The sequence below is a fragment of the Populus alba genome, chromosome 4 (genome assembly GCF_005239225.2).
Source record: "Populus alba chromosome 4, ASM523922v2, whole genome shotgun sequence".
Lineage (NCBI taxonomy): Eukaryota > Viridiplantae > Streptophyta > Magnoliopsida > Malpighiales > Salicaceae > Populus > Populus alba.
In genome coordinates this window covers 14,834,585-14,858,952 of record NC_133287.1, presented here as the reverse complement: position 1 = coordinate 14,858,952, position 24,368 = coordinate 14,834,585, and the positions used below count along the sequence as shown (strand labels likewise).

The 24,368-nt window shown below is 33.3% G+C and overlaps 1 protein-coding gene and 1 non-coding gene across 3 annotated transcripts; both read right to left on the bottom strand.

The window, feature by feature from the left end:
- Positions 1 to 3,980: 3,980 nt before the first annotated feature.
- On the bottom strand, positions 3,981 to 5,473 carry LOC118050754 (uncharacterized). The gene is made up of 3 exons (XR_012169574.1): positions 5,302 to 5,473; positions 5,089 to 5,201; positions 3,981 to 4,993 (listed from the first exon to the last, which is right to left on the bottom strand). It is a non-coding gene; the product is annotated as an uncharacterized protein (transcript).
- A 7,161-nt stretch (positions 5,474 to 12,634) lies between these two features.
- On the bottom strand, positions 12,635 to 22,897 carry LOC118050752 (cullin-4). 2 transcript variants are annotated; one of them, XM_035061196.2, is made up of 17 exons: positions 22,460 to 22,893; positions 21,572 to 21,687; positions 21,102 to 21,448; positions 20,396 to 20,576; positions 20,128 to 20,250; positions 19,748 to 20,035; positions 17,417 to 17,542; positions 17,175 to 17,276; positions 17,033 to 17,086; positions 14,641 to 14,747; positions 14,477 to 14,537; positions 14,267 to 14,398; positions 14,003 to 14,140; positions 13,792 to 13,872; positions 13,556 to 13,636; positions 13,361 to 13,441; positions 12,635 to 12,924 (listed from the first exon to the last, which is right to left on the bottom strand). In XM_035061196.2, exons 1-17 carry the CDS (start codon positions 22,752 to 22,754, stop codon positions 12,811 to 12,813), a joined length of 2,427 nt encoding a protein of 808 aa, XP_034917087.1. In that variant the 5' UTR covers positions 22,755 to 22,893; the 3' UTR covers positions 12,635 to 12,810. The 2 variants fall into 2 exon arrangements, 1 of the variants encoding a protein (XP_034917087.1); XR_004687922.2 differs by lacking the exons at positions 12,635 to 12,924; positions 13,361 to 13,441; positions 13,556 to 13,636 and having other exon boundaries at positions 14,003 to 14,185; positions 14,299 to 14,398; positions 22,460 to 22,897.
- Positions 22,898 to 24,368: the final 1,471 nt, after the last annotated feature.

Below are 24,368 nucleotides of genomic sequence, written 5' to 3'. Positions count from 1 at the left end.
CTTTTTATTCTTTTTAAAGCTTGTTAAACATTCTATGTTAGTTCTTTAAACATTCACACTAGGGTCATTTTTCATCGAGTATATCCTCATGTTTTTCTCTTCATTCTCTCTTTCTTTCTTTGATTTCTAGGTGTATTTATAGGCTTTTCTAGATTTTTTTGTGGATTCCCTTAACTATTGGTCAAAGCTCAATCATTTGATCAAAATAAGAGAGCTCTAACCAAATGTTAACAGCTGAAACCTTTGTCTTTCATTGGTTTTTGGGGATGGTGGTTTTGCCTAGATGATTTTCTTTTTCTTGGAGACAAAGGCATGCATTTCTCATATTCTGATATTGGATGAATATTTATGTCCCTTGATAAGAACTCTCTGAGAGTTTCTAAGTGTGAACATATGAAAAGGATAAGTGGTTTTGCACAAATAGATATCTCAGTTAAAGTTAACTGAGTTGATCACTTTCGAGGTTTCGGTAGAGAAACTTCAATGTAAACATAATTGAAGACAACTTGAACCTGGTAGAGAAGATGAACACATTTCATTTGGATCTATTCTTACTCTATTCAAAGGTTTGTAGCTCTATATTTATTCGCTTAAAAGTGCCAATTTGATTAGCCTAGAATCTAAAAATGCAATGATAATTGATCAGGGACAAGATGTTAGAGATTTTTATGGAATAATTGGGATGTAAATGTCCAATTTCATGGAAATGAGATTGTAGAGGGGATGTTCTTCTTCCATTTGCAAAAAAAAACCCATGCCATTTGGAGGTCTATAACTCTACAATGAGATTTTGGAAGGTGCCAACTTGATCATCCAAAACTACCATGGAAGGAGATGAATAGTGGGTGAACAAAACGCCATCTAGGTTAAATATCTAGAAATTAGGATTTTTAATTTGGGATATGACATATTTCATCTTTGCCCTTATTCTTCCAATTGCTTTTAATTGAACTAGTAATTGCCTCACAAACTCTTAATTTCATGAAATTTCACCTCTGTTAAACTCAATTATTAGACCAAAAGTTTAGCATCACTTTTATCTTGGTCCTTGGTTTATGATTTGTGCATTTGGACCCTTAATTGATCATCATCTTTTTTTTAATTTGACCTTTGATTTTGTCAATTTCAACTCTTGAAATCTCATGCCTTTACGATTTGATTCTTGATTTTGAATTTCTTCAATCAAACCCTTAATTGGCTATCAAACTTTATTTTTTTTTTTTTTACAATTGAGCCCTTTATTTGACCAAATAAACTTTTCAAAGTTCAATTTCAGTCCCCTAAACTTCAATTTTTTTCAATTAACATCTAAATTGACTCCAAAAAATTGATTTTTCTTACAATTAAGTCCTCAATTAAGCCTTCTAAAATCCTCTTTGTTTCCTTTTTCCTCTAAATTTGTATTTCTTTACCCTAAATAAAAACATTTCACCCATGAGTCTTTTGTCAATTAGAATTAGACTGCTAATTTTGTTGATCTTTGTACATTTCTTGTCTTCCAAATTTTCCACTTGTCATTTTGGTCATTCTCCACCAACTTGGAAAATCTTCTAGGCTTTATTTATGTGTAACCTCTTGTATTTTGGATTTTGTTTTTTCTATTTTTTCGGGTAAAAAAATGGGTAACAACAACAATTATTATTTTTCTAAATTATTTATTATTACTACTTAAATCTCTAAAATCCTCACCTTATACAAAAGAAACCAAAAGTGCATTTAAAAATCTAAAAATATATTTAAATTTTGGTTCAGATATATTCGAATATCATTAAAGTCATAATATAACAATCTATATAATATGTCGTTTAATGGAAAAACTTGGGATTTTTATATCTATAAAGTTTTAGGTAAAATAAATGAATAAATCTTATAGTCAATAATATATATTTGAGATTTTTTTTTTTAAAGTAATGATTTAATCATCAATAAAAACTTTGTTCATCAATATTCATTAATTTCTCTTATAATTTACATTTATATGTAGGATCAACAATTACAAATTACAATCACAAAGAAATCTAAATGAGATGGGGAAAATACTATACCTCCTCTCGCACGTGAGTAGTTTTTTCCCTTTTTTTTTTTTTTTTGAAGTACTTTTTCTCTGGTTGTCAAACCTTTTGTTTAAAAACAAATTTATTTTTTTATATTATATTGACTGAGACTTAGACTTGATAATATTTTTTATTTTTTTATGAGATTATCGTATGTGAAAAAAGTATCATGACATTGAGTTGATATTCCATTTTGCAAAAACATTTAAACTATGTGAGGACCAAATATGTTAGTGAGACAAAAATACAAGCTTTTTTAAACTATTCATAAGACTCATTCTTTTAAAAATATTCTTTCCTCCAAAATCTTTTCTTTTTCAATTTGGTCCTTGTAATATGAAACTTTTACATTATAGGTCAAAATTTTATTTTTTTTATATTTCAATCCATGAGTTTGAGAGAGAAGAGAGATAGTCATCGAAATATGATGGATGAGAGAAAAAAAAGTCAGATGATCAAATTTTGTGAACATAAAAACCAAATTTAGTGTCAACGTGTTCCTTTTTACAAGAAAAGTGCTATTAAATGTCTTTTAACTTTCGAATTTCCCATAAAAGTAAATCATGATTGTAAAGAGATTATTTTATGATTTATTTTTACTCTTTTTATCTGATTTAAAGTTGTTTTAAGTTTAAAAATTAGGTTTTTAAGGTTCCAAAAATGTTTATTAAGTGTTTTTTAGATGAAAATGAGTAAAAATAGTTTTGTTGGATCCAAGAAACCTCAACTCAAATTTTGAATCACATTTTTAATGATTAATATCTAAGTAGACAATTGATGCCTTATCTATGCTATTTTTAAAAAAATTATAGATGATATATTGTATACGTTTCACCAAAATAACAAAAAGACTAGTTGTGAGAGTCTGGCCTTACAAATTTATATATAATAGGTTTGACATTGTAGGTCCAAGTGAGTGAGGCCTTCTATTATGCGAAGCATGTGGGTCCCATCTCTTTGGCTTAGTTATTTGATTATCTTTATGGTTTTTTACAAGATTTTTTTAGATTTTTATTGAAATACATTATATCTCCTCCCATCTAACAGTCTTCTTGTATTTATCTTCCAGGGTTTACCTAGATTATTCCCTGACCCATATAATCTCCTTCCACTAAATTTTCCTTATATGGAGTGCATAAACTTGAGAATAATGCTTTCTCTTGAACAAGACAATTGTTGCTAGCCAACCATTTTTATAGTTTCCATTAAATTAGATGAACTTGGAATAATTTATTTGCTAGCAATGGTTGTTAATTAATGAGATTTTCCCAATTGTTCAGTGCCTATAAGTAAAGGGTTGTTTGATAAAGAGTATGGTGAAGGATCTTTTGTCTATGCTTGAGAATGGTAACCAGGATAGTTCTTTGCTTGATGTTGTGAGTATTTCATCCCTTTTTATGCAATTTTGAGATCTTCTTTTTTTTGCATTTAGTGTATGCTTATGTGCTTATTTGTTTCCAGAAAGCTATGGTATCTTGAATTTATTTGTGATCATTCTTTAGGTATATAGAAGTTTGGAGGAGCCTAGAGAGAAATCTTCCAAGGTAAATTATCTTTTTAAGCAAAGGTTTTTTTTTTCTTTTTCTTTTTTTAGGGGAGGAGCAGCTTGTCCCCTTGTCATCTGCAACTCACAGCTTTTCTTTACACTTTTCATGCCTTTTTGCCAAGTCATTTTCACCTCTTCATCGCAAAAATAGATAGAAATATATAATTGATTCAACGAGGATTCATTCATTTTTAGTGTATTTTCTTTAACCACATCATTTAATATTTGTTCTCAACTTCTCATAGGCATCCATTTTTTTAGAGTTACTCAGTCATTGATCATGGATTCTTAAAGAAACCATCATCAAGACAAAAACTCCATTCATTGATTATAAGAAGATGGCTTGTTGACTGAACGGTTTGACATTTCAAAAAAGAAGATAAAAATAGAAAAGCTACTGATGCTCGAACGATTCTCATATGTATACAATTGGCCCTTCGGTTCCCTTGCATTGCCACTGACGAATTGCCAGAAACAGCATGGCAAGAAAACTGTGCCTAGCACAAGCCATACACCAAGTCCGAGTTTGCAAATTCGCATCAAAGTACACCAGTCCAAGTATGGATTGGAACCACAAATCAGTCAACAATAACACTGCTCTACCATTAAGTAACTAATCATTCCTAAAACCCACAAAATAAGATAAGGTTACTGCACCAAGATTATCAAAGATGCTAGACTAGCATAGCACCATTCTTGTCCTGAGTAATGGATATATCATAGCCAATGTATTTGATGGGCATTATGATGACAATAACAACATATTGATCACAGCACGAAGAACATTTGTTAAAGATTTATACTACTTTCCCTCTAAACAGTACGGGTTATAGAGATACATGTGCCTCACTTGTGATTGACTGAACCCAATGTTGTATGTACAGCATAGCACCAATTGCAGTAGCATATAGACTTGTAGTATGAGATGGTTGGATCTGGGGAACAAAGGCTGAGTAACTAGCCACTACACGTGCAAAAACCCAGTTTTTAAGCAGACAAGCTCGGGTGATGCAGCTAAAAGATAAATAGGAAATAATCGAAACATTGAAAATAGGTGAAACTTGAAGAGAAACAATGAAGCCACAAGAGTTTTTTTTTTTTTTTTTTTTTTTTCAATTCTACACGATGTTGGACGTGCAGGCAGAGGACACAAGGCTTTGCAAGCAGGAGCTACACTGAATAAGTGGAGAACATCATTTTGGTGAAATCAAAGTGACAGTGACCTTTCCAACCTAGAGTAATCTATCAAAAGACAAAACAAGCAAGAGAATGTTGATCTATTAAACAAAACAGTATGATTTTATCAGCGGGACTTCTTGAGGCGTTTGGGGGGCCTCATTGTTTCTTTTCTTGAATCATCAGCAGCAGTAGCAGCTCTTAATTCAACAAATGGCTGCAAGTAAGTTTTTTTGACAAACACTTAAGTGATAAGAACTGAATTGAGCAACTATAAGAAAACAAAAAAGTTAGATGGAGGGAAGGAGTGACCTCTTGGCAATTTTTCTGTAGATCCAAAAGTTGCTGACAATAAAAAAGGCACTGAGCGTGGTACACCGCCGCAAGCTCTTTGATCAACCCCTTCCTCTTAATAATACCAATCACTATCTCAAGGTGAATTAATCAGTCAGGTAGATAGATAGACAAAAAAGAAAACCCTAAAAACAAGACAATACAATAGAAGAGAAGAGAAAGGGAATTTACTTCGACTGGGATCGAATGGAGTTGGAGGATCGGATTCTAGTTCCGGAGCCCTAGTTTCTTCAGCGGCCGCGGAAGGAGGAAGAGGAGGTACAGTTTGCTTTTCTCCTTCTTCGCCCATTGGACCCCGACTCTATCTCTCTCTCTCTCTGCCTTTGATGGATAAAATTTGCAAAAGAATTATTATTATTATTATAAAGTAGCACAGCACATCTTCTGAGCGTAGACGACTTTGATCCAAAGTGAAAAGCGAAATCATGTTTTGAATTGTAATTATAATTATTTTTATATTAAAATATATTAAAATGAGATATTATTTTATTTTTAAAAAATTATTTTTGAGATTAATATATCAAATCAATCTGAAATATAAAAAAATATTTTTTACAAAAAAAATAAATTGAATTTGTTAAAAACAAGGGTTGACCGATGTTTCCAAATACAGTTCTAATCGTCTTATCAAGATTTTAAAAATTTTAACCATCTAGTATGTGTGCAGTGGTAAGAGCGTGAGAACAAGAGGTTTGCTCACCTATGATTTCAAGTTCGAACCATGTGGTTGCTAATATAATGGCCACTGGAGGCTTATATGGTCATTAATTTCAGGACCCGAGGGATTAGTTGAGGTACGCCAAAGCTGGCCCGGATATTCACATTAATTAAAAAAAAAAGATTTTAAAAATTTCACATCCAAACTATTTTTTACATTAATTTTAAGATTTATTTTTTTAATTAATGATTATTGTTAAAAAAAAAAAAACCCTTAATAGAAACCATTAACTTCTCTATAAAATGATATCATTTTATATAAAAATCAGAACACTATGAATGAAAATATAAACCCAAAACCTGAGAGTTATTTTTTTTTTAAATAAGGGTAAAATTAATACATAATAATTTTTAATGATAATATCAAGATTGTATAGTTATGTAGTATTTTTGGTAATACTTATAAGCCTTTCTTTTTAAGGATGAAAAAAAAGAATTCATAAGACGGAAAATAGAATATGTATTATAAATTTGACTACGAAATCAGGATGCCATGGATTAGGATTTTTCTTCCTCATCCTCCTCTTATTCTTGTTTTGTAAGTTCCCTACTTTATTTTTCATTTGATTAAATCTTGAAAAAGTGGTGTGGTGTTATTCAAGAGAGGGTATTATTTAAAAAAAAAAATTAATACCCAAATCAATTCTAATAAGAAATAAAACAAAATAGTTAAATTTATGTACTTTCCAAAAATGTTTTTGGATAGAGTTCAATTAGATTACTTACCTATGCATCAAATTGAAGCAAAATTGGTGTGAACATAAGGGAAAAAACGAATAGGTGATGTTATCGTGTTTTTCTAGTAGACAAAAAAAACTTGAACTTAAAATCTAATGTATATATTTAAAAAAAAAATTGGGAATTATATAAGTATATGTTTTATAGTCAATCAATTAGTTATACATGACATTAATTATATACATACATACATACATGTGTGTGTGTATGTATGTGTATATATATATATATATATATATATATATTTTTTTTTTTTTTTGGAAACCTAACAATGGTAGCAAAGCCTTCGTTAGACAATTATGGTTGTTGTTTGCATATTTTAATTTATTAAAATAAGATAATTAATTTAGTGTGACTTGATTATAAATAAGTTTAAGAAATTGAGGACTAGAATGCAATTTTTATAGGAAATTAAAATTCTAGATATAGAAAAATCAAGTAGAGACTTGATTGAATAAATTTTTAAAATTAGCCTGAAATAATATATATGATATTATTTATAGGAAAAATTGATATTTTTATTTATTTATTGGGTTTTTAGGTTTTCCTATAAATAAAAAGTTGTGCATCTTATTTCATGAGGATGGTGAAAAAGGTGAGTAGAGAACAATGCTATTATATATAAAACACAAAAAGAAAAGAGCTAGCACTCTGAAAATGTAAAACAATTTTTTTCTCCCTACAAGAGTTCAGGGAAAATTTCTCACTAGTGGTTCATGTAGGATTACTATTAGAGTTAGTATATAACAATTCCTCTCTCTTACAGTGATTTAGAAAATTTCTTATTAATGGTTCGTGTGAATTATTGTTAAAAATTAAATATTTAAATGACTTGTGACTCACAACAACCCAACTTTAAAGTGACTATTTAAAGCTGCAAGTATCAAAGATATTGGACACTCATGATGATTTTGGAGTGGTTTTCTAAGAATCTTCTGCAATTTCTGTTAACTATTACTGTAGAGGAAGGAAGAGGTCATAAAGTTGGGATATGGCGACAAAGATCTTTGTGATGAGATCCTGTTCAAAAGTTGCTAGTGTCATCTGTAGTTGGGGAGACTATGAAATTCTTTGAATATTTAATAGAATGTCTTGACATGTTGTATAAAGAACACTGAGCTTTTGATTTCTTTTTACATGCAGCAATGGAGAAACTGAAAGAAACATCAAGAAAACGTAAAATTGGTCTCAAATTTTCTAGACTGAGGAGAGGAGAGAAGAATTTAATGTTGAAATAATCAAGTATTATCCAAGTTTGTGTGTACACAGGTCAGTTCAATTTTCTGATCATAAAGCGTCTATGCACTAACTCTTTTGACAAGTTTGTGTGTACACTAACTCTTTTCTGATCCGTTTAACGTAGGAATAATCAAATTTATGACGAGAAGTCCATACATACAGATTCAATTTTGCAGTTTCCCTGTCTTCTTTTCTCGTTGACACCTGTTCTCTCCATGGTCTGGAAGTAATTTTTAGCTTCATATATATGGAGATTCAACAATTCAACTCAACTAAGTATTGGTTCCTAACTAGTTGTATTCAGATCCTTTTTAATGTATTCCATACTGCTTAGGGTAAAACTTCAATGACCTGTTGTAATTCTAAACCATCTACAGAGATTCTCGATTCCTATACTGCACCCTCTGCAATACACATAATCCCCAGTACAAAAGATAATATATTCTTAACAGGAAAAATGAAAAAAAAAACAACTTCTAGCGATATCAAGCATCAACTAACAGCTTTGTACAACATGGAAATTACAACACCCTCCTGGCATTCTGTTGCCTAATACAACTTATAATATCTTGGACAATATACATAGCAGCAATTCCATCCCCACTTTCATTAACTAGAAAACAAAATAAAGGAGAGAATAAAAAAAAAACACGATATTTTCACAAGTAATGAAACAGTTCTCGAAAGTGTTTTCAGTTTTCAAAGGTTGAAAAAGATCTTTGAATCCCTTTGGGAAAGTACGTGGAATTAGCAGCAGCAATACATGTAGCACTAGTAGTAACAATGGTGGAAGAAGTTGGTGACATGGGAGAAGAACCACTTGCAGCTACATCTCTGTCCTCTTCGCTAATTGTATCCAGCAGCTTCGATGCTCTGTGCCTAATGACATTAATGTATTGTGGTGGTGCAGCCTCTGTGATGAACTTTGCTATGCGTGAATTTGCCATTCTTTTTCAATATTTTTTCTTTGGAGTTTCAAGAGCTACAAGAGAAAGAGAAGCTATAAGATGAAGGATGAAGTGTTTGTTGAAAGGAGGCTTTGCTGTGGATGAGTATGAACTCGTGCTATGGTTGAGCTTTAGAACTGAAATATATATATATATATATATAGGCTGGAATTGAATCATGAGTCTAATCAAACAGATCAAGTGAAATTAAATTTATCAGTTTGTGCCGCCAGTAAACTTCTGGTATTATTTGCCAATGGTTGATATTTGCAGGATAGTTTCAGGAGATAATCTTTTGGTAGGTCCATAATTGGGTATGTGTCACACCTTTCATGGAAAAATCAGATATCTCTTAAGATATGGTTTTTGTTGTGAACGATGGCTTCCAATTCTGCACTTTTCTGGGCATAACAAGAAGCAGCCAGTTGATGCCATCTGTCAGTTGATGTGTTTGATAGAAAAGGTAATCCTTGTAACTTTCTAGGTGCTCGCTTAATTAGGAGAAAGAGTCTCAACTGTCTGCTTGGGCTAGATTTGAGCAACTAAAGATGTTAACAGGAAACTTGCCAAACCTTCTTGCCTCTTCGGAGAAGAAAGAGCCCTATTTTGCTGACTCGAAATTCATTGTGCAACAGCTTGAGGAAATCTACACCAAAGATTGTAAATGTTTCAGTCTACTTAGTAAACTAGATTGATCAGAAAAGGCATGGATTAATATAAACAGGGAAAGATGAGAGAGCATTTTGTAAAATGGTCGTATGTTTAAATGTTGAACTTATTCCAAAAACATTTTTGTTGTTGCTGTTATTATTTGTTGATGCAAACCTCTTTAAACAGGTGGTCAAATAATCTATATTTAAAAATATTAATTTTCTAAAATAGTTATGTAAATCAGATTTGATAGAAATATGATACAAAAATAACATATATTTAAACACCAATATTATTAGAAATAAAAACCTATACCCAATGAATATTTTTTTGTCAAAGAAAAGTATAAAAATACATCACAAAATCAATTGTTTTTTCAATAATTTGTTTTCAGTTTTTTAGATAATCAAGAAAGAAATAATACTCACCATAACAAAGTGTATTAAAAAGTCTTATTAATCTCAAGATTGTGTAATCCTACATATTTAATTATGAATTTATTTATGCTGACTCTTACTCTAATCTAAAATAAACTTTAATAAACCTCTTATATGGACTTATACATACAAGATCTACTTACAATATAACTTAAATATATATAATGCCTCGTGACAATGAACTAGCCACATTTGCCTCCTCTCTGTGCCTCTAGACACATTTGCCTTTTATCCAGGGCATGAACAGTCGGTCAGCCAAACTGAGCAGTTGAAGGACCACTCCTAGCACTTGATTGTTCAATTCTCATCGACCCTTTGGCAGTCCATTGCAGACCTTTTAAGGACCTTTCTTGCACTTTCCGCTTTATTTTTCTCACATGGGGCATTGGCCGCCAGTACATGTGATTGAGTTGAATCCATGAAGACAAGAGGCCGGACGGCAAGTACCGAAAGCAACGTGTTATTATTAGTTATGGGATAAGGAAGCTTAAATTTTTTAGTATTTACTAGGCTAGCCGACCCTAGGCTGTGGGTCTATATTATTTTTTTATTAAAATATTTAGATGCAGTACGCATATTTTGAAGAAAAAATATATATCAAATAACTCGGGTTATAGTCTACATCAACTAAATGAATTAGTTTTATAAAAACAATACACTTTCAATTTAAATTAAAAGATGAAATTATAAACAATAAAATTTTTATAAAATAGTTAAGGAAAATACTAGAAATTAAAAAAAGAAGGACTGAATCAAAAGAAAAAAAAATAATTAAAGGGCTAATATAATTTTTTTGTATGGTTCATATGCAATTAAAAAAAAAAAAAAAAAAGAAGGAAAAATCAATTGGCACTAACCTCACTATTTATATATGTGACACATGAGAAAGAATAGGAAAAGACATCAAATAATATGGTGGAAGCTTGATTTTAATCATCATTATCAACGTCATGTGCCACCCAAAGGCGACGAAGCGACTCATGTTATGACACATGCCAAGTATGCTTCAACAACTTTTTTTTTATGTGCACAAAACCAAAAATACCCGCATGACTAAACAACAATAAAAAATATCTTATGAAAATTACAACAAAGCCCTTAAAGCCAAAGCTAAAAAATTTAAATGGCAAGGATAATGAAGTAACTCAATTGTCCATAAAATTATATATTAAAACAAAAATGCCACTGTGACTAAATAACAATAACAAAAAAACTATTAGAAAATAATAATTAAACCCTTAAAAGCCAAGGCTAATAAATTTGCATAGTAAATGTACTTGCGTGATTCAATTATTTAGAGCAATATCGTAATTGTAATGTTATTAAAAAATAAAAAGACAGTGCTACCCCAAACAAATAAAAAATGATAAATTGATCACATGCAAAGACCATCCTACCCCTCAAAGTAAAGCTTTAAAAATTAAAAAAATAAAAGGTAAAAGAGTGATTTTAATATAGTCCTAAACACATTTAATTGTGGATGGGTACTATGAAAAAGACTTAGTATTTTACTTAATTAATTTCAAGCATATATATATATATATATCATTTCATATAGTTTTTAATTTATTTTATAAAATATAAATATCATCTTTTTATTTTTTAATAAAAAAATATAATATAGAAAAAATCTATTTAAAATAGTACCCGCAGCATGGCGCGGGTGGAAAAGAGGAAACTAATTGATTGTTGAGCAAAAGCGGGAGTTTTTTTTGCAATTAGCCTCTAAAAATAGGGTTGATGAACCTATATATCTGACTGGGGCTGGGCCACATCTCCGTTCTCCATACAAGTACTAAAATAATAAAAAGAGTCAAAAGACGCAACGGAGCTCTCTCTCTCTCTCCGGCTAGAAGCATTGAATCTTGGGTGGAGACAGAGAAGAGGGCAGGACAGGAGGAGTGAAAATCAATGGCTGCAGTGACAAGTGCAATAGAAACATATGATTGATTGTTGTAAAAGCTTTTGATAGAACAAGGAGTGGAGGGCACCTGGCATGACTTCCGCAAGTGATTCGTGATCGACTTCATAACATTATCTCGAACATAATGACATGGCCTTACCATCCATTTATTAAAACCATTCCATTTAATCCAAACATTATTTTCACTCATTAATTCTCGTTATTCTCCCCAAGCCCTAATTTGTAGCTTTAGCTCAACCAACCATACCCTAAACCAAGGGGAGCTAGATTCATTTTTTACGCCTAAAATCTTAATCTACTGATATCTTGGCACTGCTACAGTTGTGAATTATGAGTTAACTGAAACCTACTTTGAAGGCTCTTTGGGAGGAAACAACGAGCACAGAGAGATCATACGCAAATGGGAAAAAATAGGTTACTTGTTACTGGTGGATGGATGACAGTCTAATATCAACAAGGTTTAGGACAAAATTGATAGCGCTACAAGGTTTGGGACTGTACTGATAATGGAGTCCTACGTGTGGGACTGGATTGATGTAAGATGATAAAATAAAAGGCACCTAAAAAGAAATATAATAAAAACAAAGGGCATCATGAGAACCATGCGTTTAAATGACACAGGAGCTGTTAATACGGCCGTAAAATAAGAAAAAAACTGACCTCTATTTGAACATTAATCGTGAATTTTGCGGTGTGAATGCTCCAATTCTTATGGCTGGTGAAAATGCCAGTCTGTCTGCTTACCTCTCCAAACTTCTATAACCCACTGGCGGAGCTTATTTTCCTTTAATTTTTTTGTTTTTTTTTTTTGAATCAATTTCGCCCCTTGTCTCAAGAGTGACTCAAAGATCAAATAGCAGCAGGGAAGTGTCGAAAGCGGGGCAGAATACGCTTTACAATTACAGTATTGATTGCAGCAAAAATAAACATGCTGTACATTAATCTGACCAGGATTGAACATCTGCCCCTTGGATAGAACAGAAGTTTCCTGTGCCATTTACAAGGACACAATTGGTGTGACAGTGTGTTAGGCCAAGTAATTGTATATCTGAGGATTGCTCTTGTCTCGCTCAAGGTAATCCCTGTCGATAAGGCTTTCTATCCTTTTCTTCAAATCAGCTGGCTTTATAGGAAACTTCAGCTGTTCGCAACATACAAATTGTTTTTCATCAATATTAATATCCATCCATTCACTGCAAGGGAGTTTCAGAATTTGGCATCCCATTTTTCTCACCCAGTTCATCTATCAAACCGACTAATCACGGTACATTCAGGTGATGTTTTATAAAGAGATGACTGGTACCCAACTCTACCATGCGTTGGTGCAATGTGATAGTAACCTGAGACTTTAGATCCTAAGGGTGGTCAGGGGTCACATAAATCTTATGCGTATGCTTAAGACCAGTGATGAATCTAGAGGGTGGTCAGGGGTCACCACCACCACCCCAAACAAAAAAAATAAAATTGAGAAGATATGCTTGTAACTTACATCCTAGCACTTCCTTGCTTCATTATCCCTACTCAAGACGACGACAATGACAATAACGGGAAAAAAAAAAAAAGGAAAGGAAATTTACCTGCTGGAATAGTTCAGTTATAAGAAGTGTGTGACTTAGCACTTTCCTTGTCTTCATTATCCGGACAATCGCGGCATCAACCTGGAATATATTAAGTAATTATTACAAACATTTAAAGCAGCAAGTTCACAACTTTGTTAAACGTTCATCATAAGAAACTGTTTTAATAAAACTGGAACTTGAGAGAAGGTTAACCTGATATTGACGATCCTGAAATACTCTCTCAGTGGTGCTTGTGTTCTCCTCTACAGTTTCCTTCATCTGGATCGCATTGACCTGCATCCCCAAACAACTGTTAGCTTAAACATCCAAAATCCAGCTAAGGAAAAGCACAGCACTTGACTGCACAAGGTCACTCTTGGCATTAGCCATGCTTATGCAAGTCAGACAACATGCTATTATTACTATAGATACGTATGAAACAGACATACCCTTATTCGATAGAGTGGAGCAGCAAATCCTTCATTGAACACAAAGGAATCAGCATCCTCCACATCCCTCCCTTTGGGCAGCTGTAAACCATAAATTCTATAATAATAAGGAAGGGGGAAGAGACGAGGGAAACCCAACATTTAACAATTTTATAAGCATTAGTAAGAACTCAAACACACAAAAATCATGATGCATATAATCATCACCTACCTTCTGCAGGACACGAACTTTTCCACACGCCAGAGACTGCAAAGTCCTTCTAAGTTCCTTGTCTTCTATGCCAGTAGAGTCTTTGATATCTTGAAAACTAAGCTTTTCGGCATCATTAAACAGCATCAGAACAACAGTCTGGAATAGAAGGGACAGGATGGTAAGCTATTAGAACAAATCCACCTGTGCAGATCGCATCAATAAAAACAAATGACAGTAAGAGACATCGAAAGAGCAATGCATTGAAAACTAAACAAGACCGACCTGAAATAGAGAAACTGCCAGCTCCTTTTTACCTTTCGGAAACTCAGCTTTCAACACACAATGACCCAATGAATTTTGCCACATTAAGCGCCTTCCACTATACTTGCTTAAGTAGAATTCTTTGAATATATCCTACACATAAGGCACTTGTTAATTCAATATTTTAGTAGGTGGAAACGGAGAGAAAAAAATCAGTATCTTGTGCAATACCTGATAAACGTTCAGCTCATGAGGAAGCCTAACATCCATGGGTGGATATGTGGGCCAGTACCTGCAGAGCAACCAACCAAACATAAATTAAACTTCTGTTGGAAATAAGGGACTAAATATACAAAAATTTAAATCAAATACAGACTATTAGGGTCTAAACCTACCCAGTAGTTAAGACATGTACACTCATTTCAATTCCTGATGGAAGTTTAGTCCTGGCCTGAGATGATTGTTTAAAGGACTCGTTTATCTCCTTTGACAGTTCAATATCCTGAAAAAGTAACACCAAGAAAAATAAAATGGTAAATATGTAACCATTTTCATCATTGGTAACCCACCCACATGACATTACTGAATTAATAAAAGAGAAGACATTAGGATTTAATAGCCTACAATAGCATAGAACACACTTCTAATGGGCTACATAAGAAATTCAAAGCAGTAGTTGCTCCCCAACAAATCAAATTCAATAAACAAAAATCCAAGTATGCAACCAGCATCAAACTGCAAGAGAAATTTTCTTTCCCAGGAAAACAAATGTTCTCATTATTTAAAGTACTTCACATTTAAATTGACTCTTAAGTTCATACTCTTACCTCTCTTAACACTCGTATCAACTACCTTGAAGTAATAACATGACCCCGTGTCACTCTCATGAAGTCCAATCAAGCACCATTTCAACAAAATTATATACACGTGCAACAGTCAAGAAATGTGTGTTACAGTCACAAGATCACCTACCTCATAGTTTAGAATTAAAGGTAACATTTACTGTTTGTCTTCTATTAATTCCATTTTTAGGTGTGCATGCATGATATGTTAGAGGGATTAGGTATGCTTGTGAAAAAGGCAAAAGTAGCACATGTGCTGACATTTTACACTACTAGTGCAATGTGGCAAAACTGAAAGCGGGTGAGAGGGATATAAAGTTCGCTCCATGTTAATCTTAGCCACATCCAATTCATATTACCACCTCTTGTTAGTGTCCCATCATGAATGCATTCTTGGAGGCATGACAGCTTCACAAATTACATTGGCTAAAAACAAACTACTTGATACGGTTCAGCCATGGATTTCTCATGAAGGGCCTTCAATTTTGTGCTTGAGTTTGATGGGGAGGTCATTCGGCCAAAATTGTGTTTTTTCTTGGAATTTAGCTTGTGCTCCATTCGGCCATGATAGCTTTTTGGAATGGGATAGTTTTAGCTAGCCTTGGTTTATGCATGATGATGGGATCGGTCCAATCTCTTTGATGGTTTATTTGGTCAAATCAAGTCAACCCATGTATAGGTCTAATTTGGGCAGCAAAGTAGGCTTATTGGGAGCTTGTACTAGGTTTGATTTTGGTTATATTATGAGTATGGGTTTGGGCCACATGGGGTCCAAAGTTGCCTTGGACTAATTAAAATATTGAGATTCTTTTCTTGCAAGGATGAACAAAATATTCTTCTAAAATTGAAAAGAGAATTCATTTATTATTATCCCCTATTATTTAGGAGAATATTTAGCAATAAAGGAGGAAGTTTCCTAGTCATGCAAGGAAACTAAAGGAGGCTGTCAGATTTGAATCCTAGACTTTAAATGATAATGATTTGATTCTCCTAGTCAATGCAGGAAAGTGATGCGCGGCTACATAGATGAATTTCTAAGAATGTATTCCATGTTCCGAAGGAAATCCTAGTCCAACAAGGAAAGAAAACTTTATTCAGATCAGATTTCCTAGCATAAAAGGACTTTAAAAGTTGGCTAAGCAATCCTAGAGTATCTAGGAAGGTAGATCTCGGCCAAAAGTTACTTAAGCTAGGGAATTAAGATATTTTTTCTTGTTTTTCTTTCTATTACATGCGGCATTAACAAAATACTATTTAGACTTGTTGTTTTCATTATTATTTCTATGTTTGAGTTTAATTAATACTTTAGTTTTCAGATAAGATCCAAAACTTGTTTGGATAAGGGTTTGAACTTACTAGTAAAGGTTTTGGATTAGTTTTTTAAGTGGGTCAATTCAACCTACAAGGGTAGATTCATTAGGGTTAATTTCTCAAAACTATTTAAACACATTTAAAGCCTAAGTTTTGAAAGAAAAATAAAATTTTAATGAATAATACTTTTAAACTTTCCAGTTTTAATATGAGGAAGATTTTTGCATTCTTTAGTTCTTGAACGAACTGAATTTGACTTGTTGAAAATTAACTAGCTTTAAGGTGTCATTTGACTTCATTCCAATAGTGCTAGTGCTGTAGGAAAAGTTTCCATTGTATCACAATCCTATCAGACTTTTTTTAGCTTTCCAAAATCAAATCTCAATCTTTTTTTTTTTATTCACGTGGGGTGTCCGGGCTAGCTTACCCACACCACGAGTAATCCCCACGGGCCCTGAATTTAACGACCAGGTAACCCTCCAATGGCTATCAATATTAGGAATCTCAATCTTAATTGTAGGTTGCTTGACCATGTAATCACGATGTTCGCATTGCTACCATCCTCTTTAGAAGTTTCAATGAGCAAAATAGAACGAACAAGAATCTAGAATGAACTTAAATAAATAGTTCAGACCTTAAACATTCCTTCAAGCTTGTTTGTAAACTGGCTGCCACATTCAGTCTTCAGCTGCAATGACAATACAAACATATTAATTTGATTGATAAAAAAAATTTACTTGGTGAAACATTTACTCGTAAAAATTGCCATGCTTAACCTTAGATATCATAGATTTCTCTGCATCAATAGAAGCACTTTTTCCCAACAGCAGTCTTTTGGCAAGATCCTTCTTATAAAATGCTTCAAACACATCCTTACCCTTCATAGACAAAGAGATAAAAAAAAAAAGAAGATAGACTTGTCTAACATCATTTTGTTTCCCAAAAGACCAGAAATATGATAGTAATGAAAAATCTGTTGAGCTAGCAGAAAAAATACTTTCTTTAACACCAAGACTACCTGAATAAACCTGAATAAAACCAAAACTTTTTCAAGTGTACCCTCCAACTCCTCCTCGGAAGTAACCTTATTCCCAGCACGAAGCTTCTCATCCAAAAATTTTGCTATCAGCTCCGCAGGATGGTTCTATCAAATGGAGAACAAAATTGGATATTTAGGCAGGAAGTTGAAAACAACACTATAGAATCAATTTGAAGTTGAAAACAACACTATAGAATCAATTTTGACAACTGAGTAATCAAAAACTCATAGCACTCTAAAAAACAATGATTTATGGAATTTCATCATCTGAGATTGACATTAATAATTAGATAAATAAGCATGTGCCAAACATATTTTTCCAATAAATAGAGGAACCCTCAAGGATACACATTCCCATGATGAAATCAATTGTAAGCAGAAACACAGTTTTTTTAAAAAAAGGAACAATATAGAAAGCACTATCAAGAATAATATACATTTCTTTTGGTGTGGAGTGTGAGGTTATGTTATTTATATCTTCAACAAGAAATCACCACACTGCATCCTATAGCTTTGTCTCTTAGTCTTATTCCAAACAATGAGTAATGATTGGTATTTTCTGATGTCAGAGAATCATCATGAGAGCATAATGAAAGTGTACAACCTCCTTGCACAGAAAGAATACAAGTTGCATGAAATTTCATTGCTTGTATGCATACATGCAAAACATCTAATAATATGCTAGATATAAATCCCAGGAACGAAAACAGAACAAAGAAGAAGAAAAACAAGAAAGGAAAAACAAGATTTGTAAGCAAAGGATAGAATGATTTTTGATGTTTTTTTTTTTCCCAAGAAACCGAGAAGAAAAAAGGAAAAGATAAATTATCATACATAAGGTATTGTAGGCATGTGCCTTGCTTTGTTCAAGTATACAACGCTCCAAGAGCCCTTAGCACTTAACTTACCTAGTGCTATCAATAATGTTTGCCAACCAATAAATAAGCATTTGTAGGGCCTGTTTGGTATTGACGAGTTGTGTTGTGTGGCTAGTGTGCTGAGGTGTGAAATGAAAGTGACACCAAAAATGGCAAATTTTGGTAACTGCTATGTATTAAAAATATTATATTTTTACTCAACAGACCCAACAGTAAGTTGCTTTGCTTTTGGTTGAACAAAGGGGCACCTTGCTTTGATCCAAAAACAAAGTGGTGCCCTTATAAAGAGGCTAGTGCTTTTCTTTTTTCCAAGACAAGCACCTTAACCAAACACTGTGTTAAGAACCAAAAGCAGCTAAATGAAGCTGAGAGCAATACCGAACACAGTACTTGGAGAATCTCACCCTATGATATCTCAAGAAAGATATTACAGGGTAAATCATATCAGGGGACTTTTTTGGAAAGGAGAGGCATATTATTAATGCATCACTTTGATACAAGACCAGCGTATTATCCCAATATCAATTTTCATTGAACGCTAGTCTGATTCTGACAATTCATAATATGTCATTTTGGTGAATGACACTGCAAGTGCAAATAACTGCACAATTAAATTTAAAGAAAACTTAATCCAACTCTGATCACTTTAATATTTCCATTTTTATTGCAAATTCTACCATTAACTACTTCAGATAGGTATGTATATATTGAAAATTCCACCATTCAAATACTTCAGATATGTCTGAAACCCAGAGAAGATTTGTCATAGTTTCAGAAAATCTGCAAACTAAGAGATAAGAAACTTGGTGACACTTCTTAACAAATATGTTTAAGCCTGCCTTTATTACATTTCAAGTGTTTTCAGCAAGAGAGTTAGGACATTCATTGAAAATTTCAATGGCTCTCATTTTACCTCTCTTACCTGCATAACTTTTAAGATCTAATATTTGCTTTTAACAAGAAAGTTCAATGCATAATCAGTGGACGCATGTAACAAAAAGTTGAACAAGCCTACCATTTTCCAGCTAGTTTCATTCATATTTTTTTGTCCACTTAGTCTTTCTAAAAGGTATGCATTGTCATTCACTTGTGTGTTGCCTACTTTCCTAATTCATCATTTACCTTTTATTTTATTTGTCCTTTCATTTTCTTCCAACATGACAATGGTGAAAGCTTAGTATAGATTTGAACTCAACTTTTTGTGGGGTTTGATTATCTGAAATCTACTGTAAATTGGATGCAAAAAAGTATTTCATTTTTTTCTTCTTTTAGAAATTTTCAATTACTTTATTTTTAATGATATTTTTAATTTTTAATAAGATTTTGCAGTAATCTCATGCAGCACACAGGTGATAAGCTTACTTTTACATGTTAATAGTAGGATCTAGTACTGCAACCAATTAAGATCAAACCAACAGAGTAATAGACTAACCTGACGAAGATTAATTAAATGCTCATATGCATCCTTTATGGTGATGCAAAATCCTTCATTCTTGGAGAAGCTTTCTTCCCATATTGAATCAAGGCAGGCCTTAAACTCTAACAGGGAGGAAACCATATCTTTGTCTTTCTCTTCATCCATGACAATGCCCTGCCCAGTTCTTCGGATGTACATGCTAAGGGCCTGCCTTAATGATTCAAGGGCGTTGACCCTTATGAACAGTGAGTAGATCCTCTTAAGATCCTCAATCCGATGTCCATTCATAAGCATCATGAACCCCTGGACAGATCAGGGAGACAAATAAGTATTCAAGCAACACAAATAGATTGCTCTTTACAAGGAGGCTATGTATAACTAAAGGGCATTTGCACCTTATCAAGAATAGCAGATGTATGGCGTTCAAGTAGCTGCCTTTCTGCAGCTGCTATTAGTGGCTTTTTAGTGCTTGAGTCAAGGTAAATCTTGCATCGATCTTGTTCTTCATTCAATCTTGACTGCAGGAATATGTGACCCACCAAATTTTCCAGCAGTAAACAAATATTAAGTAACAGAAATGACATAAAAGCTGTAGCTAAAACTAAAATTGATTTTCATAACTACTTTAATCCTGAATAATATCAGAGGAGAAACAAAAGGCACCTCCACATGCTTCAAGTAATCCGGAACATCCGATTGCTGCATGTATGTCATGCCTTCGGCAGCATAAAATTCAGATGTGCACTCAAGGAATGGTCTTTCAAAACTTTCTGCATAAATTCCTAGTGAAGTGAACATCTTCAAAAGATGGCCAAGGGGTTTCCTATTAACTGTTTCACCTAATCTGCAATCACAAGAAAAGGATCTCTATGAAGTGTCCAAGATGGCAAAAAAAATTATGATACTTCAAAACACTCCAATAATCTAATGTCACAAAGTTCTCATTTGCAAGATTTGTGACCACTCCAATGATTGACCTCCAATATCGTAATAGAAAACAAATTTCCTTATTCCAATCTATGGGAAAGAGTGGATGTTTTACTTTCAATTTGATTTACAGATTAGTTTTCACTTATTTTGACAATTCATTTTTTGTCACTCCATATTCAATAATCCAATTGGAGAATGAAAGCATGTCTTTACGTTACAGCTTGCAAGGAGCCTGCATTCCAGACATGTGTTGACAATGGTTCATCAAACTTGACTCTTAAAAGTTGCGCAGTTAATTGTAGAATTAGCTTTGAAAGAAATTTAAAGCACCCCATACACATACAGGACATTAAAGTTTCCCAGACATGTGGAACCCATTGACAGAAAACTAGAAACCAGAAATATATGTTAAGACTAATATCTTAGTTTTTAGAAGTACCTTTCCCTCTCAATCATTCGCAAGAGGCCGGTGACAGTTTTGTGCTCAACTTCAGGAGACAAAGAAAGATGTTTTCGGAAAAGCTGCAAACCCATGTCCCACAATGAACGTGCATTTGGAGTTTGTTTCACATATGTTCTGTCCAGATACAAGGCTATACTACGAATCATCAACATCTGGTCACAGAGATCATGCCAGCACTCCTCAACAAGCTTTAAGAAGACCACCAAATCCGGGCTTTGACCAATTAAGGATTGTAATGCTGCAGATATGTGTGCATCACACTCTTTTTCAATACGCAGATAGAGATTTCCCCCCATCTTATGCAGGCAAAGATCATTGACAGCCTAAAAAAAAAGGATGATTAATGCCAAAACCAATAAAAACCACATTCGCATTGACAAATTGCTACATTGAGTTGAAACAAGGGTAGAGATCATACACGGAGAAAGAAACATAGGAGTACATACTTGATAAAGCTTCTCCAAGTCACAAGGAGCTGGTTGTTTCAAGAATATAGCCTTAATAGCTAACTGCAGCTTTGCCCATGTATCCTCCTCAAAATTTGCAGGCAGAGTTGGTTTAGCTTCATGAAAAAAAAAAAATCAGTTACAGGTGGAACATACCTGGCACAAAATTTTATTACGATTTGTAATTTCAGAATCTAGATTTCAATACTGCTACTAAATCCAATCCCATTCATTCATAATCACAGGAAAACCAGAAGTAGAAGAAAAAAGCTCATTAAAGAAGAATGACACGCCAATTCATCAACTGCATTAATGTGTACAAATTGTTTCCTTAAAATTCATTCAATCTGCAATTATTTTCATGCATGAAAATGAGCTCGTACAATTGAGCTAGATGAGTGGGGGCTCAAGAAAAAGTGTTGAGAGGGAGAGCTTAGTTAATGAGAACTAGAAGTGATGTTACCCCGACATATAATCGAATGAAAAAATCAATACTAGATATTTCCAAGCTTTTGACGTAACATGTGTGCATGTAGAAAACCAACCTTAAAGAATATAGAATCATTCCAAGTTACAAAGAATTCATGTAACCAAGGTGCAAATCCTTAGCAGCAGCAATTTGTATAAATAACAAATTCCGAAAGAAGCTAATTTAACTGCAATTAATTACCCAGATCCAAAATAGAAAGAAAACATAGGGTTTTCCGTTTACAATTGCTTAGCTCACTCCTAAAATGAAATCAAACAACCAAATTAAGCTATGCAGTACCGAGATCCCAATATCCAAACAAATTCTACTCTCCACAACCAACATGTTATCCACATTAATTTAGTGGTTTATAAAAAGCAAAACCCTTTAATCATGCAAGCGAATTGAGCAGTTGTTACCCTTGACGAGCTTAATTACGAGCTTTTTAGCGGGTTGTGGAGGGGTGGCCTTTTTGCGAGATAAATTAGCAGCGGCGGGAGGAGTGCGGTAGTCGACGAGATTGAGATCGTCGTCGAGAGAAATGGAAGAAGGATCGAAGACGACATCGTCAGAGTGATGGAGGCCGTTTTTGTTGTGGTCGAGAGGAGAACAGGCGGAGGCGGCCTGGGACTTGGCCTTCTTCATTGGAACGAAATTATTTGAGGCGGAAGCGCTTGCTGTGGCTGAGGCTGAGCGTTTGGTGGGGAGAGACATTAACAAAATAAAGTGATCTCTGTGTTTATCGAGAGGGCATCGTTTTGTATACTATCACCTAGAAAGAAAGAAGGGAAGATGGAAAAAGGAAGGGAAGATAGAAAAGGTAAATAAAGATTTCAGAAGAAAATAGAAATTGGCCAAATAACGCAGCAACAAGTAAAGTTCGAAATATATCATGATTGGAAAATAAAGTAATTATTGATGAGAAACGCAATATTTTTCTAAGAAATTGTTAAATGGGACTCACGCAAATTACAATGGGCAAAGAAGAGAGAAAAAAAGAAATAAATAAATTTTAGATCGCAATATATATATATATATATATATATATATATATATATGTGTGTGTGTGTGTTAAAATAACACAAGAGGTATGATGAAGCTCCAGTTATAATATTATTGGTATAATAAAAAAGATCTCAATAAAATAAATTCAACAATATAAAAAATAATAATTAACAATGATTGGAGTTAGCTACACTCTTTATCCAAAAGGCAAGTGAATAGTTAAGAGAGAAGAAAATTAAGAAAATAAAGAAAGAAAGAAACCTTGTAAACATACCGAAACTCCAATTATGATATCATTAATACAATCAAAAGGTTTTGAATGAAAAAAGTCTAATCACACCAAGAAAAATAACCAAGGGCAACCAAAGTGGACCACACTCTTAGTGTAAATGCAAGCGAGCCACCCTAAGTGTGGCCTACTCTTGTCTCCCCTAGTGACCTTCCTTGCTGTCATTAGACTCGTCTTGTTAAGATTTTTCTAATAATATTAATGGTGTCGTAATCAAAACTTTTGTGTGTCTCTGAGGTTTTTTTCTTTTTCTTTTTCTCTCTCATCTCTCTTATCTCTTCATTGTAATTGTTCATTTGCCTTTGGAGAGAGAGTGCGGCTCACTCTGGTCGTCGTTAGTGATCCTTCTCGATGTTGTTGGATTCATCTTGTCTAGAACTTTTTTATTGCAATGATAATGTCGTATTCAAAGCTTTGATGTGCCTTTGGACTCTTTTTTTCCCTTCTTCTCATTGTAATTTATGCTAGCACATCTAACAAATTTTGGAATTCCTAAAGTCCAAAATTGATCCTAGAGCTACAAGGAAGGATTATTTAGCCAATGGGACTATTTAGGCTAGGAAATAGACTTTTATGTTATTTTCTTTATTATTTATGGTAGCATGCTTTAGACCTTTATTTTAATTTTTATTTTCATGTTTTGGGCTTGATTATCAATATTTAGGCTAGTTTAATTACAGGATTGGGTATAGTTGTAAGTGGGCCTTATACAAGTTCACATATTGGGTATTCTAGGGTTTAGCTTAGGTTATTACATATATAAAAATACATTTGTAACCTCAGTTTTAGTTTTCATGTTTTTGCTCAATAATAATTTAGATTGTCACATCTATTTTTGTAAGTGTGTGAATGTGAGTTTCTCTCATATTTTAGCCCTTTAACAAACTGAATCGATTTATCAAAAAACAATTGTTTTCGTGGTGTCATCCTAGATTTATTGTTTGTTGTAACCCATTTTTGGGTCCCCATAAAAAAATAATAAATACAAAAAAAAAAAAAAAAGTTAAACAGTGCCGTTTTCAACGGCACTGTTC

Bases quoted from the DNA above. Each gene is read 5' to 3' on its own strand.
- LOC118050752 (XM_035061196.2), bottom strand. From the start codon at position 22,754: ATGTCTCTCCCCACCAAACGCTCAGCCTCAGCCACAGCAAGCGCTTCC. The intron at 20,251-20,395 runs GTGCCTTTTGTT...ATATTCCTGCAG, and splicing joins ATTACTTGAAGCATGTGGAG to TCAAGATTGAATGAAGAACA. The intron at 14,538-14,640 runs GTAGGTTTAGAC...GTTGCTCTGCAG, and splicing joins GTACATGTCTTAACTACTGG to GTACTGGCCCACATATCCAC.